The sequence below is a fragment of the Patella vulgata genome, chromosome 5, assembly GCF_932274485.2.
Source record: "Patella vulgata chromosome 5, xgPatVulg1.2, whole genome shotgun sequence".
In the NCBI taxonomy this organism is placed as follows: domain Eukaryota; kingdom Metazoa; phylum Mollusca; class Gastropoda; family Patellidae; genus Patella; species Patella vulgata.
Genome location: NC_065883.2, coordinates 56,802,580 through 56,819,302, shown reverse-complemented (window position 1 = coordinate 56,819,302; position 16,723 = coordinate 56,802,580). Strand labels below are relative to the sequence as shown.

Below are 16,723 nucleotides of genomic sequence, written 5' to 3'. Positions count from 1 at the left end.
AGTATGGACAGGACGAGGGTGCGCTTTTGATCAACAGGTCTGTCATTCAGTCCAGTACATAGTGTGGTTTCGATGCCAATCATGTGCGTGACTGACAGACTATGATTTGTCTCTGGGTTTTCTCTGGGACTGCAGGTTCCTCTCACCGCAAGCGAATTATTGAAAAATGATTACCACCTGTTGGTCCCGAAATGAACAAGTTAAAGTTTGTATTGTTCTCTCATTCACTCGCTCCTTTAGGCTAGTGTTGTCACCGATAACCACTTTCAAAAGAGGTCATTCAACCAGAATCCCATAGGCTGTGTTTATAATAAGTGTGGACGTTTGTTGTGTATTAGTTGATATAACGAGGAAATAAATCAATGTGTTCAAGGGAACATAACTGAAAATAAGGATATAAAAGAGAATCAAGGCGACAAAGCAGAATGGTTAACTAATCAACTTGATATTCTGTATGTATATGTAACTTAAAACGGTCAAACGACTCGTTTATTTTCTACATACTTTTCGCATTCTTTCAATTATCATTGTGTTTCCGTTAACAAAGGCTAGAGCCAGTTTAACCCCAATCAGCACATTGGATAAACATTAAGGCATAGTAAAGGACTTACTGGACAGTACCAAGCCGCATACTCTCGGCATTAATACGGCCCTGTGCATAACATTTATTGTAACTCTCTATTTCAAATATATACGATGTCTGCTGAAAAGAATACACCCTTTAATGAACAAGTTTGCGTAAAGACTGTCGAAATGCACACAGCTGGAGAACCGCTAAGAATAATAGTTTCTGGATTTCCTAAAATAGAAGGCCGAACCATTCTTGATCAACGACGATATGTTAAAGAACATTTAGACCATTACAGAAAACTTACAGTCAATGAACCGAGGGGACATTTTGATATGTACTGTGCTCTCCTTGTCGAGCCATCCGTACCAGAAGCAGATATTGCCGTTCTGTTTATGCACAATGAAGGTTACAGTACTATGTGTGGCCATGCTGTAATTTCTTTAGGCCGGTATGCCGTGGATGCAGGTTTGATAAAGGAACCAACAATACCAGAAACTAAAGTCAATATCCAATGTCCATGTGGTTTGGTTACTGCCTATGTTCAATATGATGGTAAGAAAACTGGATCTGTAAGATTTCATAGTGTTCCTGCTTTTGTCTACAAAACCGGTAAGTGCTGAAGAGGTTTAAATCTGGTTTTTTAACTATAAAGTAAAATGATTGGACGAAATACAAAAACATCATTTCATTGATAAGTACATGGAATTATTCAAGATAACAAAAGGTATTTTTAAAACACTTTTACTGTTGATTTCAATAATAATTTGATAAACATTGTCAAATCGTTTTGTATCTTTATAGACCGGGAGCCCAGGGGGTCAACCTAGCTGAAAAGTGTACCAATTTTCTCCTATATGGTATCAATGTATGTATATCTGGTATCATCAGAATGTAAGTCTGTCGGGTTTCTGGTGGTGGGTGTGGTATTCCACGCCCTAAATGCCATGACCCCCAAATAGGCTAGATTAGCTCAAAAGTGTACCAAATGAAAATCGTACCGCAGTGTACCGTACATCTTCAGGTATTACAAAATCACTCTGACAGACATTTCTAGTGGTGGGGTACCCCTGACAGAGCTATGTAATTGCCAGACATTTGTAGTGGTGGAGTATCCATGACAAGAGTTATCTAATATTTAGACCAAAGCTAGGCTAGATTATCTCAAATCTGTACCACGTAAAACAGCTTTGGAGTTGTTCAGTACCACCACAGGAGTCATGAATGACCACTGCCAGACAGTTTGTGCGGTGGGTTACCCCTAACAGACACGCCCCAAAATGCCACGCCCCCAACTAGGCTAACTTCGCAAGCACTTTTCCCGTGTTTTAAAAAATTCAATTTTTAGCCAGGATACGTAGAATACTAATACCTAGCACGTATGGAAGACGCGATAAACTGCGGTTGCCAGAAATTGATTTTTGGGAAAAAAACGTTTTATAGGGCTAAAAATGCGTTTTTGAAAAAAAAAATATTCCTGCAACCGCAGTTTATCGCCTCTTCAATACGTGCTAGGTATTAGTAATCTACGCATCCTGGCACAATTTTTTTAATTTTTGGACCACGGGAACAGTGCCGGCTAATCTATCCTAGTTGGAGGGCGTGGCATTTTGGGCGTGTCTATTAGGGGTAACCCACCGCACAAACTGTCTGGCAGTGGTCATTAATGATTCCTCTCGTGGTACTGAACAACTCCAAAGCTGTTTTAGATAGTACAGATTTGAGCTAATCTAGCCTAGCTTTGGTCTGGAAATTAGATAGCTCTTGTCAGGGATACTCCATCACTACAAATGTCTGGCAATTACATAGCTCTTTCAGGGGTACCCCATCACTAGAAATGTCTGTCAGAGTGTTTTTGTAATAACTGAAGATGTACGGTACCTTGCTGTGCGATTTTCATGTGGTACACTTTTGAGCTAATCTAGCCTAGTTGGGGGGCATGGCATTTTGGGCGTGGAATACCACACCCACCACCAAAAACCCGGCAGACTTACATTCTGATGATACCAGATATACATACATTGATTGATACCATAAAGGAGAAAATTGGTACACTTTTCAGCTAGGTTAACCCCCTGGGCTCCCGCTCTATTAAAATATCATGTATGTTTTGAATGGATTATTTTGAGAATAGCTTAAGTTGTCATTACACCATAATAATGTATTATTAATAACATAATTTGTCGTGTTGTACTTTTTTACTTCACAAAAATGTTTACTGCCTAACACAAGATAATACCCATTATTTTCTCAGTGTGTATGTTACTATTCTTATTATTATTTCTATACTTCTTTATATTTTATTTCTATACTTCTTTATTTATTTCTTGATTGATTAACCAATTATGCAAATAAAGTGATATTTGATCGAATTGAGTTTCTCTGGAACCAGGTGGTACGCGGCGACTGTACGGGACCTCCAAGTGGTACTCTATCACAAAAAGGTTGGGAACCACTGGATTAAGGAGAGGAGTGATGCCAAAACGGAGCCCTGGGGTATCCTCGATTTTCAAGATGTTTCATTGCCATTTAGTCTAACACCTGTAATGGCCCGGATTTTAAAGTTGTTTCATTTGATCTAACACCTGTATATATGGCCCGACTTTAAAGATGTTTTATTTGATCTAATACCTCTGGTGGTTTTACCGTCTGTTTCCCATCACTGATATACCTGAATAACCACTCAAGACACTGATCTTCAATGTCGAAGCCATTTAAATTATGAATCCGGCGTGAATAGTGTGGATTCGAGGGGTTCACAAACAGTGCTTAGGAGATAGATGGATCTGTAGTTTGCTCGAACCCATGGGTCACCCTTTTTTGAAGATTAGAATGACATTTGCTATCATCGACTGAGCGGGGTATATTACCTCCGTTTTATTTAATCTAACGCCTCTGATGGTTATCGCCCGTTTGCTATGGAGCTGACAAATTTGGATAATCTCTTGTTACGAATCAATCCTGGGAATATACCCATGGAAATTATTTGAAACCGTGTCCATTAATTGTAGTTATTTTATTTTTCCTTTAGATGTTGAAGTAACTGTAGAACCTTTTGGAAAGATAATCGTAGACATAAGTTATGGTGGAACTTTTTATGCTTTCGTTGCGGCTCATAAACTCTGCTTGAACCTTGATACATCAATGGTCAAAGATCTGAATAAAGCTGCAGACGATATATCAGGTAGGTAATTTTAATGTGATGAAATATCGAAATGGCTCAGAATTAATTAATTAAATGCCATTCACGTTCAATGTGAATTTGTTTTCCAAAGTATCATTGTTAGTGTGAAAAGGATTCTATATTTAATCGTTACATTTCAATGTTCTGTTTATTTCCCAGCGGCTGTTAAAAGGGAAATAAAGATTGAATCTCCAGAGAATAAAGATTTGGGATTTTTGTATGGCACTATTATAACTGATGATAATGACAGCTATAGTCATATACCAACATCTAATATCTGTGTTTTTGCCGATAGACAGGTAAATAGTCTAACTGCTATAAAATTAAATATACCAATATCAGAAGCTTAGCTACCCATATTTACAGCGATAGGTTGTCCAGACAAAATCACTGGACTGTCAAGTGTTCTTTTACGTGCTCGCCAACATGTAAACGGTATCTGGGTTTGTCGTCACATCCTAACAAGATGCTGGTGCTGTAAAATCCTAAAGAACTTTCTTGGCCAACACCCGGATCGAACCCGAAATGTCCTGAAACAGGGTTTGCAGTAATACTTAATTGGAGAAATGAAATGGGGTTTAATGTCCTACTTTTCTGCACCGACTGGACCAGTGATTCTCAACCAGTGTGCCGAGGGACACAGGTGTGCCGCGAGATCTTCCTAAGTGTGCCACGAAATTTTGAACGGCACACTAAGAAAATGCGAAAAACCACGTGATCCCAATTGAGAATTCACTGGCGTCTGCTGGTAAGTTCATGTCTGCGTTTTTCTTTATTTAGTTTCATCATTCTGTGTCTATGACTAGTTTGTGTCAACGGTTGTATGCCGTCTATGACTTGTCATGTTCTTATTGTGCAAAATTCAAATGTTTTTCATACATGTATATATTTAGCCCGGTGTGCCGCTATTTGTTCATGTGTTCCAGGGTGTGCCGTTGGCAGAAAAAGCTTGAGAACCACTGAACTGGACTAATGAAGAGAGGCTGTTTGGGAAGCCAGCCAAGCAACATTCTCAAAGTTTGAAACATTCTGTCTATTGAAAATGGCAGTGTATTATCATTAGCCTTTACCTTTTATTTCAGGTTGACAGATCACCATGTGGATCAGGAGTAACAGCACGTATAGCTTTACAATACCATAAAGGTTTAATAGGTCTGAATCAAACTAGACAGTTTCAAAGTTCTACTACTAAAGCTATATTTACAGGAAAGGCTGTTAGAGAAGTTTGTGTTGGACAATATAAAGGTGTAGAAGTGGAGGTTTCTGGTAAGGGTTTCTATAGTGGAAAGTCAGAGTTTACACTTGAAGAAGATGATTTCATTGGTCACGGATTTATCATTAAATAAAACAAAAATACACACTATATAGTTTTTTGTAGTGGTGGTTCATACTTTCTATAGCTATACATGGATATCAACGTTCTGCTTATTGTAACTTGCCTTTAATTGTATGATTGATGTGGTCCTAAACCTGCTTAGGGTAACAGTCTCAAACATATTCTACTGCTTATGCCCCCCCTGTCAGACCGGGGTGGCGTCCTTACTGCGCTGCTGAGACCGTACGGCGACCAGAATATGCACACGGTCGCCGGCAAATGCAGCGCAAGAAAATGTCCCAAAAAAATTACAAACTTAAAAAAAGCTGCGTTCTCACAGCTTTCCAGATCAGATCGCAGAGAGAGAGAAATGGGGTTTAACGTCCACTCGACACAAACTAGGTCATTTCGGGACTAACATATGGTTTTAATTTTATTTCAATAATTCGCTTGCGCATAGGGGTCTTTAGCAGTGGGAGGAAACCGGAGGACCGGGAGAAAACCCACGAGGTTGGACAGGCGACCCTACTCCTTGCCACGTACAACCGGGGATTCGAAACCACGCCAGTTGACTCAATGACAGACTTTATGGTACAGCGTGCGCACGCTAACCATTCAGCCATCCAACCCCCCCTCAGATAGCAGAAACTTGGCATTTGTTTTGAACTTGCTAAAAACAAACGCTGTGACTCGGCGATCATTTGCGACGACATGGTGCAACAGCACAATATCTGGCGTTTCCACCATGCTTATGGTCCTATTTACGCACTCTGTGACCATTTTCCGTCGCCATAGCGACAAATGCCATATTTAATCAATGCTGTAATCAAATTGTTGAACCTGCATTTTAAATACATGCATGTTAGCCTTGACTTAGGGTATCTTACCGAATACGTACAATATAAAGCAATAATGGCGTAAAGGCTATACTTAATAGCAGTGTGCTAGTCTAGCACTAGTAGTGATCAATTGTTGTATATTTACTTGATGAGAATGAAGAAGTTGGAAGTAAAGAATATCAGTGTTTATAGTTTTAATATTTTAATGCTATATTATTATGTAATGTAATGTAATGTAATGTAATGTAATTATCGAATTTTGAAATAAACCTCACATACACGATACTATACATATTATGGTGTTGAACATTACTAGTATATTTTAGTATGGACAGGACGAGGGTGCGCTTTTGATCAACAGGTCTGTCATTCAGTCCAGTACATAGTGTGGTTTCGATGCCAATCATGTGCGTGACTGACAGACTATGATTTGTCTCTGGGTTTTCTCTGGGACTGCAGGTTCCTCTCACCGCAAGCGAATTATTGAAAAATGATTACCACCTGTTGGTCCCGAAATGAACAAGTTAAAGTTTGTATTGTTCTCTCATTCACTCGCTCCTTTAGGCTAGTGTTGTCACCGATAACCACTTTCAAAAGAGGTCATTCAACCAGAATCCCATAGGCTGTGTTTATAATAAGTGTGGACGTTTGTTGTGTATTAGTTGATATAACGAGGAAATAAATCAATGTGTTCAAGGGAACATAACTGAAAATAAGGATATAAAAGAGAATCAAGGCGACAAAGCAGAATGGTTAACTAATCAACTTGATATTCTGTATGTATATGTAACTTAAAACGGTCAAACGACTCGTTTATTTTCTACATACTTTTCGCATTCTTTCAATTATCATTGTGTTTCCGTTAACAAAGGCTAGAGCCAGTTTAACCCCAATCAGCCCATTGGATAAACATTAAGGCATAGTAAAGGACTTACTGGACAGTACCAAGCCGCATACTCTCGGCATTAATACGGCCCTGTGCATAACATTTATTGTAACTCTCTATTTCAAATATATACGATGTCTGCTGAAAAGAATACACCCTTTAATGAACAAGTTTGCGTAAAGACTGTCGAAATGCACACAGCTGGAGAACCGCTAAGAATAATAGTTTCTGGATTTCCTAAAATAGAAGGCCGAACCATTCTTGATCAACGACGATATGTTAAAGAACATTTAGACCATTACAGAAAACTTACAGTCAATGAACCGAGGGGACATTTTGATATGTACTGTGCTCTCCTTGTCGAGCCATCCGTACCAGAAGCAGATATTGCCGTTCTGTTTATGCACAATGAAGGTTACAGTACTATGTGTGGCCATGCTGTAATTTCTTTAGGCCGGTATGCCGTGGATGCAGGTTTGATAAAGGAACCAACAATACCAGAAACTAAAGTCAATATCCAATGTCCATGTGGTTTGGTTACTGCCTATGTTCAATATGATGGTAAGAAAACTGGATCTGTAAGATTTCATAGTGTTCCTGCTTTTGTCTACAAAACCGGTAAGTGCTGAAGAGGTTTAAATCTGGTTTTTTAACTATAAAGTAAAATGATTGGACGAAATACAAAAACATCATTTCATTGATAAGTACATGGAATTATTCAAGATAACAAAAGGTATTTTTAAAACACTTTTACTGTTGATTTCAATAATAATTTGATAAACATTGTCAAATCGTTTTGTATCTTTATAGACCGGGAGCCCAGGGGGTCAACCTAGCTGAAAAGTGTACCAATTTTCTCCTATATGGTATCAATGTATGTATATCTGGTATCATCAGAATGTAAGTCTGTCGGGTTTCTGGTGGTGGGTGTGGTATTCCACGCCCTAAATGCCATGACCCCCAAATAGGCTAGATTAGCTCAAAAGTGTACCAAATGAAAATCGTACCGCAGTGTACCGTACATCTTCAGGTATTACAAAATCACTCTGACAGACATTTCTAGTGGTGGGGTACCCCTGACAGAGCTATGTAATTGCCAGACATTTGTAGTGGTGGAGTATCCATGACAAGAGTTATCTAATATTTAGACCAAAGCTAGGCTAGATTATCTCAAATCTGTACCACGTAAAACAGCTTTGGAGTTGTTCAGTACCACCACAGGAGTCATGAATGACCACTGCCAGACAGTTTGTGCGGTGGGTTACCCCTAACAGACACGCCCCAAAATGCCACGCCCCCAACTAGGCTAACTTCGCAAGCACTTTTCCCGTGTTTTAAAAAATTCAATTTTTAGCCAGGATACGTAGAATACTAATACCTAGCACGTATGGAAGACGCGATAAACTGCGGTTGCCAGAAATTGATTTTTGGGAAAAAAACGTTTTATAGGGCTAAAAATGCGTTTTTGAAAAAAAAAATATTCCTGCAACCGCAGTTTATCGCCTCTTCAATACGTGCTAGGTATTAGTAATCTACGCATCCTGGCACAATTTTTTTAATTTTTGGACCACGGGAACAGTGCCGGCTAATCTATCCTAGTTGGAGGGCGTGGCATTTTGGGCGTGTCTATTAGGGGTAACCCACCGCACAAACTGTCTGGCAGTGGTCATTAATGATTCCTCTCGTGGTACTGAACAACTCCAAAGCTGTTTTAGATAGTACAGATTTGAGCTAATCTAGCCTAGCTTTGGTCTGGAAATTAGATAGCTCTTGTCAGGGATACTCCATCACTACAAATGTCTGGCAATTACATAGCTCTTTCAGGGGTACCCCATCACTAGAAATGTCTGTCAGAGTGTTTTTGTAATAACTGAAGATGTACGGTACCTTGCTGTGCGATTTTCATGTGGTACACTTTTGAGCTAATCTAGCCTAGTTGGGGGGCATGGCATTTTGGGCGTGGAATACCACACCCACCACCAAAAACCCGGCAGACTTACATTCTGATGATACCAGATATACATACATTGATTGATACCATAAAGGAGAAAATTGGTACACTTTTCAGCTAGGTTAACCCCCTGGGCTCCCGCTCTATTAAAATATCATGTATGTTTTGAATGGATTATTTTGAGAATAGCTTAAGTTGTCATTACACCATAATAATGTATTATTAATAACATAATTTGTCGTGTTGTACTTTTTTACTTCACAAAAATGTTTACTGCCTAACACAAGATAATACCCATTATTTTCTCAGTGTGTATGTTACTATTCTTATTATTATTTCTATACTTCTTTATATTTTATTTCTATACTTCTTTATTTATTTCTTGATTGATTAACCAATTATGCAAATAAAGTGATATTTGATCGAATTGAGTTTCTCTGGAACCAGGTGGTACGCGGCGACTGTACGGGACCTCCAAGTGGTACTCTATCACAAAAAGGTTGGGAACCACTGGATTAAGGAGAGGAGTGATGCCAAAACGGAGCCCTGGGGTATCCTCGATTTTCAAGATGTTTCATTGCCATTTAGTCTAACACCTGTAATGGCCCGGATTTTAAAGTTGTTTCATTTGATCTAACACCTGTATATATGGCCCGACTTTAAAGATGTTTTATTTGATCTAATACCTCTGGTGGTTTTACCGTCTGTTTCCCATCACTGATATACCTGAATAACCACTCAAGACACTGATCTTCAATGTCGAAGCCATTTAAATTATGAATCCGGCGTGAATAGTGTGGATTCGAGGGGTTCACAAACAGTGCTTAGGAGATAGATGGATCTGTAGTTTGCTCGAACCCATGGGTCACCCTTTTTTGAAGATTAGAATGACATTTGCTATCATCGACTGAGCGGGGTATATTACCTCCGTTTTATTTAATCTAACGCCTCTGATGGTTATCGCCCGTTTGCTATGGAGCTGACAAATTTGGATAATCTCTTGTTACGAATCAATCCTGGGAATATACCCATGGAAATTATTTGAAACCGTGTCCATTAATTGTAGTTATTTTATTTTTCCTTTAGATGTTGAAGTAACTGTAGAACCTTTTGGAAAGATAATCGTAGACATAAGTTATGGTGGAACTTTTTATGCTTTCGTTGCGGCTCATAAACTCTGCTTGAACCTTGATACATCAATGGTCAAAGATCTGAATAAAGCTGCAGACGATATATCAGGTAGGTAATTTTAATGTGATGAAATATCGAAATGGCTCAGAATTAATTAATTAAATGCCATTCACGTTCAATGTGAATTTGTTTTCCAAAGTATCATTGTTAGTGTGAAAAGGATTCTATATTTAATCGTTACATTTCAATGTTCTGTTTATTTCCCAGCGGCTGTTAAAAGGGAAATAAAGATTGAATCTCCAGAGAATAAAGATTTGGGATTTTTGTATGGCACTATTATAACTGATGATAATGACAGCTATAGTCATATACCAACATCTAATATCTGTGTTTTTGCCGATAGACAGGTAAATAGTCTAACTGCTATAAAATTAAATATACCAATATCAGAAGCTTAGCTACCCATATTTACAGCGATAGGTTGTCCAGACAAAATCACTGGACTGTCAAGTGTTCTTTTACGTGCTCGCCAACATGTAAACGGTATCTGGGTTTGTCGTCACATCCTAACAAGATGCTGGTGCTGTAAAATCCTAAAGAACTTTCTTGGCCAACACCCGGATCGAACCCGAAATGTCCTGAAACAGGGTTTGCAGTAATACTTAATTGGAGAAATGAAATGGGGTTTAATGTCCTACTTTTCTGCACCGACTGGACCAGTGATTCTCAACCAGTGTGCCGAGGGACACAGGTGTGCCGCGAGATCTTCCTAAGTGTGCCACGAAATTTTGAACGGCACACTAAGAAAATGCGAAAAACCACGTGATCCCAATTGAGAATTCACTGGCGTCTGCTGGTAAGTTCATGTCTGCGTTTTTCTTTATTTAGTTTCATCATTCTGTGTCTATGACTAGTTTGTGTCAACGGTTGTATGCCGTCTATGACTTGTCATGTTCTTATTGTGCAAAATTCAAATGTTTTTCATACATGTATATATTTAGCCCGGTGTGCCGCTATTTGTTCATGTGTTCCAGGGTGTGCCGTTGGCAGAAAAAGCTTGAGAACCACTGAACTGGACTAATGAAGAGAGGCTGTTTGGGAAGCCAGCCAAGCAACATTCTCAAAGTTTGAAACATTCTGTCTATTGAAAATGGCAGTGTATTATCATTAGCCTTTACCTTTTATTTCAGGTTGACAGATCACCATGTGGATCAGGAGTAACAGCACGTATAGCTTTACAATACCATAAAGGTTTAATAGGTCTGAATCAAACTAGACAGTTTCAAAGTTCTACTACTAAAGCTATATTTACAGGAAAGGCTGTTAGAGAAGTTTGTGTTGGACAATATAAAGGTGTAGAAGTGGAGGTTTCTGGTAAGGGTTTCTATAGTGGAAAGTCAGAGTTTACACTTGAAGAAGATGATTTCATTGGTCACGGATTTATCATTAAATAAAACAAAAATACACACTATATAGTTTTTTGTAGTGGTGGTTCATACTTTCTATAGCTATACATGGATATCAACGTTCTGCTTATTGTAACTTGCCTTTAATTGTATGATTGATGTGGTCCTAAACCTGCTTAGGGTAACAGTCTCAAACATATTCTACTGCTTATGCCCCCCCTGTCAGACCGGGGTGGCGTCCTTACTGCGCTGCTGAGACCGTACGGCGACCAGAATATGCACACGGTCGCCGGCAAATGCAGCGCAAGAAAATGTCCCAAAAAAATTACAAACTTAAAAAAAGCTGCGTTCTCACAGCTTTCCAGATCAGATCGCAGAGAGAGAGAAATGGGGTTTAACGTCCACTCGACACAAACTAGGTCATTTCGGGACTAACATATGGTTTTAATTTTATTTCAATAATTCGCTTGCGCATAGGGGTCTTTAGCAGTGGGAGGAAACCGGAGGACCGGGAGAAAACCCACGAGGTTGGACAGGCGACCCTACTCCTTGCCACGTACAACCGGGGATTCGAAACCACGCCAGTTGACTCAATGACAGACTTTATGGTACAGCGTGCGCACGCTAACCATTCAGCCATCCAACCCCCCCTCAGATAGCAGAAACTTGGCATTTGTTTTGAACTTGCTAAAAACAAACGCTGTGACTCGGCGATCATTTGCGACGACATGGTGCAACAGCACAATATCTGGCGTTTCCACCATGCTTATGGTCCTATTTACGCACTCTGTGACCATTTTCCGTCGCCATAGCAGCACCCTAAGGGTTGGACAGGCGACCCTACTCCTTGCCACGTACAACCGGGGATTCGAAACCACGCCAGTTGACTCAATGACAGACTTTATGGTACAGCGCGCGCACGCTAACCATTCAGCCATCCAACCCCCCCTCAGATCGCAGAAACTTGGCATTTGTTTTGAACTTGCTAAAAACAAACGCTGTGACTCGGCGATCATTTGCGACGACATGGTGCAACAGCACAATATCTGGCGTTTCCACCATGCTTATGGTCCTATTTACGCACTCTGTGACCATTTTCCGTCGCCGTAGCAGCACCCTAAGGGCGCCACCCTGGTGTGACGGTGGTATTACACAACAGGAAGCTTCACAATTGTTAATACATATTACTGTACATGAAATAATATAAACAGAAACCAGAAAATATAAATAAAATATATACTCAATGTTATGTGTTTGTGGCAGTTTATTTATTCTTTTCACTAAAATACACACACATTACCCCTTGCATCGCTGTCAATCAAAACCTGTGATGGTAATGGAAACCATATAAACAATGTTCTATTCCTTGCAATCTAGAAGGTGCACATATGTAAATATCTAACAAAACACCATCATGTATCTCAAACAATAGTCTATATGTAGATCATTATTCTATTCTGCTTGGCCTTTTAGTACTGAATAAATCAATGTCCATCTGCTATCATAACTATTATTTTATTAAATGTCAACTGTCTCCACATGCTTGCTTTAATATTATCAGTCATGACTATATAATAGTATATTTACAATATGAAATAGAACACAAAAATATACATGGTATTATTTAGTCATGCCCTGTATATTAATACCACCACTCTGCTGTAATTGGTGTTCTTGGAAGCGCAGTGATATTCTTTGTGTCATCTTAAGAAATTTTTCTAAACAATTTAAGGCACAGGATTCCTGAAATCACAAAATGACAGGTTTGCACTGTGATAAGTTGTCAAAACGTTCTTTAAAACTGAACATTCATTCATTTAAATATCAAGTCAGTCTGAAATATCTAACTTCTTTGCTATGGATGTATAATAACTCCCTGATAACAACGACTAACTTTGAACATACACGATTTAAAGGCAAGTCAAAAATGATCAATTTATAGATAAGGATGCTAATTTGCCTTTAGCCATTAAACTTTAATGGATACTAATTTTAATAAATAGAGTGGATTAAAAATGCTGTTTATGAACAGACAAAAGTGAAAAAGTGAAATGAAATGAAATGAAATGGAGTTTAAGTCCTACTGTTCTGCTCCTAACCTGGGCTAATGAAGAAGGGCATAGGCCATACAGTGTGCTATGAGGGAAATTTTGCCCGGACAGCGGCACAACGGCCTACTCTTATATCGAATTCCAACTGCCAAGGGATCTTTTACGTGCACGCCAATGTGTACACGGGACCTCGGTTTTTCGTCCCATCCGAACGACTAGACAGCTTTTCTTGTCAGGCCCTCCGTCCTGCATCACTGACAAGTGAAAAAGTTATGAACACTCAAGTGCCATAGTCATAGAACAATGTGTGTTGGTTATAGTACTAAGAACAAGTATCATCTGTATAATAAATAAGCTTTCATATTGTGGTTTAGACTAAAGTATTTTAATAGTCACTTCAGTGCATTTACTTAACTAAAGTATGTTACCAACCACCAGATTTCTCAAAAACAACTTTGAAAACTATAATTCTTAAATTAGTAGGCCACGAAAATAAAATAACTTTTTAGTAGCAAAGTGATAAAGAAATGGCATTATTCAAGAATATTGCAAGTAAGGGGGCTTTTACTGTTGAAATTTCTAAATTAATATACATATTCAACAATTGATTAAAGGCTGATTAATTATAATGGCTTGCATAGACTTATAGCCACTGTTCTAATATTAGACGATGTGATTAACTGTTATATCGGTCAAAGACAAACATCACCTATTACAGCAAGAAGTTGATGTTTCAAAGAAAAATTAAAATTTGTGGGCAATTTGGTGGATTATGTGCAATAATATCTCACCTCTGAATCTAAAACTTTTCTTGTTGTAAAATCTGTAACACAATCACCAAAACAATATTCTGATAATTTGTTATATTGTTGTAGAAACTCTTTAAACTGTAAATAATAATAAAAAAAAACATTTATCACCACAAAAAAGGCACATTGTAATTGTATTTAAAATCACCATGGGCATCTTGAATTTTGTGGGGTGGAAAATTAACGGTATTAAGCAAGGACACTGTGTGTGCATTCAAGGTTTTTGAAAATGTGTTGATTTTTAGCTTCAACTGCACATGTCTTAAGACCAAATGAAACAATGGGATATATTGCTACTGATGATTTAGCTACACAGCTTGTATCTCATTCTGAACTAACAGTCTGTTCATCTGCTGTACATGGGGGTAAAGTTGTCACAAATAACCCATGTCTTTGCTTTTTGTTTTTTTCTTCTTGTATTGTTTTAATAAAGTTAGTACTGTGAAACAGAGCTACTTTGAACAATTTTTTTTCAATTATTAATGATTGCTAAGCTATTATACTTTTTTAATTAATTTTTTTAGCTATAATTCATGGGGGAGAAAATGGTTTTCTATCAAAAAGTCAGGTTTATTTTGGTGTAGGAAAATGTGGGTGTTCATTCTTGCCTCACCAGTGGGGTAACTTTGAACGATAAATGAAATTCCATTAAAAATAATTTAAATTCATCAAAATACTTATAGAATTAACATTTCAACCAAATAAGAATATGTTTTGGCTGAAGAATAATATTTTTTAAAATTTTTAAGATAAAAAAAATGTGTATTCAATCTTGCCTTGCAAGTGGGGTTACTTTGAATGGTTCATAAAATTGCATTTGATAAATTAATGGAAATTAAATAAATCTATCAAAATGCAACATTAAATTCATTTGTTATAAATAATTAAATGCAAGAAACATTGTAGATATTCCAATTTGCCCCATATTACTTTAAAAATAATGTAATATTAGTACTTTTGTACTTAAATTTTTATTTTCAGTCAAAACCATAAAATACCTGTTGGAAATTTAACAAATATGTTTTATCTACATATATAAATTAAGTGTTTATGTTAAATGATATATACAGACCTTAATAGACATGCCACAGTTGCATCATGGGAGCAACATTTCATCAAATGCGAATTGTTTTTTTATATCATCTAAGATGTATATTTATTTAAAGTAAGCAATAATATGAACAAATAAATAGAAAATGTAAAATGTTCAAACAATATATTGAAAAATGTTAAAAGTTGCCCCACTGCTCAAAGTAGCTCCAGTTGACGGTACTGTTGTTATTAATTTTTCAGCTCAAGGTTCAATTGAAGGTGTCCATTTTACCTTACTACTTTAGAACATGTCATCTCATTAGATCATTATCAGAGCCCAAGCTAAAATGTTGGTAAATTAACAGACTTAGAATGCCTACTTTATGCAAAACCACAGCAAGGATGATTCATGTTAAAATCTAAAGCTACGATCCATCCATATCTACAGAGAAATGTGTCCAGGTGCATCAATTTAATATCATTTTTGTAAATAATAAATAGGGAGTCACAGTCAAAAAACAGCAAGCCCAGGGTACGATACCTGTGTTGGCTAAGAAATAAAGTATCCCACAAATTTCTAGCAGGGTTTCATTCCCTTGTCTGTAGTGTTAGACGGAGAACCTGAAAAGTAACTACCCTCATAGCAGACTCCATGGCGTATGCCTTCATTGGCTCAATTGGTACAGAACAGTAGAGCGTTACACGTACCCACATTTCATTTCTGTAACTATTGACTTACCTGTCGAACAGTACTCTCAGTGTCTACAGCAGCATTTTGGTTTAGGTTCTCCATTTTAGTAAGTGGACCCTAAGGTAGATTGTAAACTTATCAGGACTGGAAAAAATCAAATTCCATCATATGTATGATAAATTATGTACAAGAATTGTTAGATCCATATGTGTATCGCTCTATAGTCTCAGATGGGATGGTCAGAGAAATGGTGCTGGTTCGTGTGGGTAAAATTACATACTGACCCACATCCAATTTCAGGTGGTACAAGAAATATCTAATCCATCAGAAACACACAAACAGTAATTAGACAATTTCTGGTTAATTAATCACATTCATTGCATTGCACTAGCAGCAAAGAAGCATTTAGGGATCAGGTTTAATTTGTAAAAAAAGGTGGTCATATTGAAAGGTGAACATTAGGGATGTATTAATTATTATGCCTTGCATGGCACAGCAACAATAAATGGCGGTTGTCAGTTTCTGAGAATTGTGCTATGAATTAAAAAAAAAAGACTCTGGATAACTAAGACTAGCCTAGTGAATAAATTGTGTATGAAGAGTAACATTTCTTCTTATAGCACGTGTAGTACTTATTATCCAAAATTATGAAAGTCGATTAATTGTTACACAATTTACCGTAATATACCCATATATATCCAACAAAAACAACAAAGTAAAAATTATTCTTAAAATTGAAGAAATTATATCTATATTATTCTCATCGAGAAGACTTAAAAACACACCTACTAGCAAAAGGTGTACTCCGAATGCAGAATTTACACAAGGGAAATAACTACAAAGGTTAACTTATTGGACCT

General features: G+C 37.6%; 3 protein-coding genes across 6 annotated transcripts; 2 read left to right on the top strand and 1 right to left on the bottom strand.

Moving 5' to 3' along the window:
- The first annotated feature begins 23 nt into the window (after positions 1–23).
- LOC126821804 (trans-L-3-hydroxyproline dehydratase) lies at positions 24–5,110 on the top strand. The gene is made up of 4 exons (XM_050550303.2): positions 24–1,180; positions 3,600–3,752; positions 3,912–4,051; positions 4,835–5,110. The coding sequence occupies exons 1-4, from the start codon at positions 697–699 to the stop codon at positions 5,096–5,098; spliced, it is 1,041 nt and encodes a 346-aa protein (XP_050406260.1). The 5' UTR covers positions 24–696; the 3' UTR covers positions 5,099–5,110.
- Positions 5,111–6,256: 1,146 nt separating this feature from the next.
- LOC130010457 (trans-L-3-hydroxyproline dehydratase-like) lies at positions 6,257–11,340 on the top strand. Its single transcript, XM_056100779.1, has 4 exons — positions 6,257–7,410; positions 9,830–9,982; positions 10,142–10,281; positions 11,065–11,340. The coding sequence occupies exons 1-4, from the start codon at positions 6,927–6,929 to the stop codon at positions 11,326–11,328; spliced, it is 1,041 nt and encodes a 346-aa protein (XP_055956754.1). The 5' UTR covers positions 6,257–6,926; the 3' UTR covers positions 11,329–11,340.
- A 1,186-nt stretch (positions 11,341–12,526) lies between these two features.
- Positions 12,527–16,698, bottom strand: LOC130012820 (mitochondrial import inner membrane translocase subunit Tim9-like). 4 transcript variants are annotated; one of them, XM_056100783.1, is made up of 4 exons: positions 16,653–16,698; positions 15,912–16,007; positions 14,123–14,218; positions 12,527–13,023 (listed from the first exon to the last, which is right to left on the bottom strand). In XM_056100783.1, exons 2-4 carry the CDS (start codon positions 15,963–15,965, stop codon positions 12,901–12,903), a joined length of 273 nt encoding a protein of 90 aa, XP_055956758.1. In that variant the 5' UTR covers positions 15,966–16,007; positions 16,653–16,698; the 3' UTR covers positions 12,527–12,900. The 4 variants fall into 4 exon arrangements, with proteins under 4 accessions (XP_055956758.1, XP_055956755.1, XP_055956756.1 ...); XM_056100780.1 differs by having other exon boundaries at positions 16,649–16,683; XM_056100781.1 differs by having other exon boundaries at positions 16,542–16,664.
- Positions 16,699–16,723: the final 25 nt, after the last annotated feature.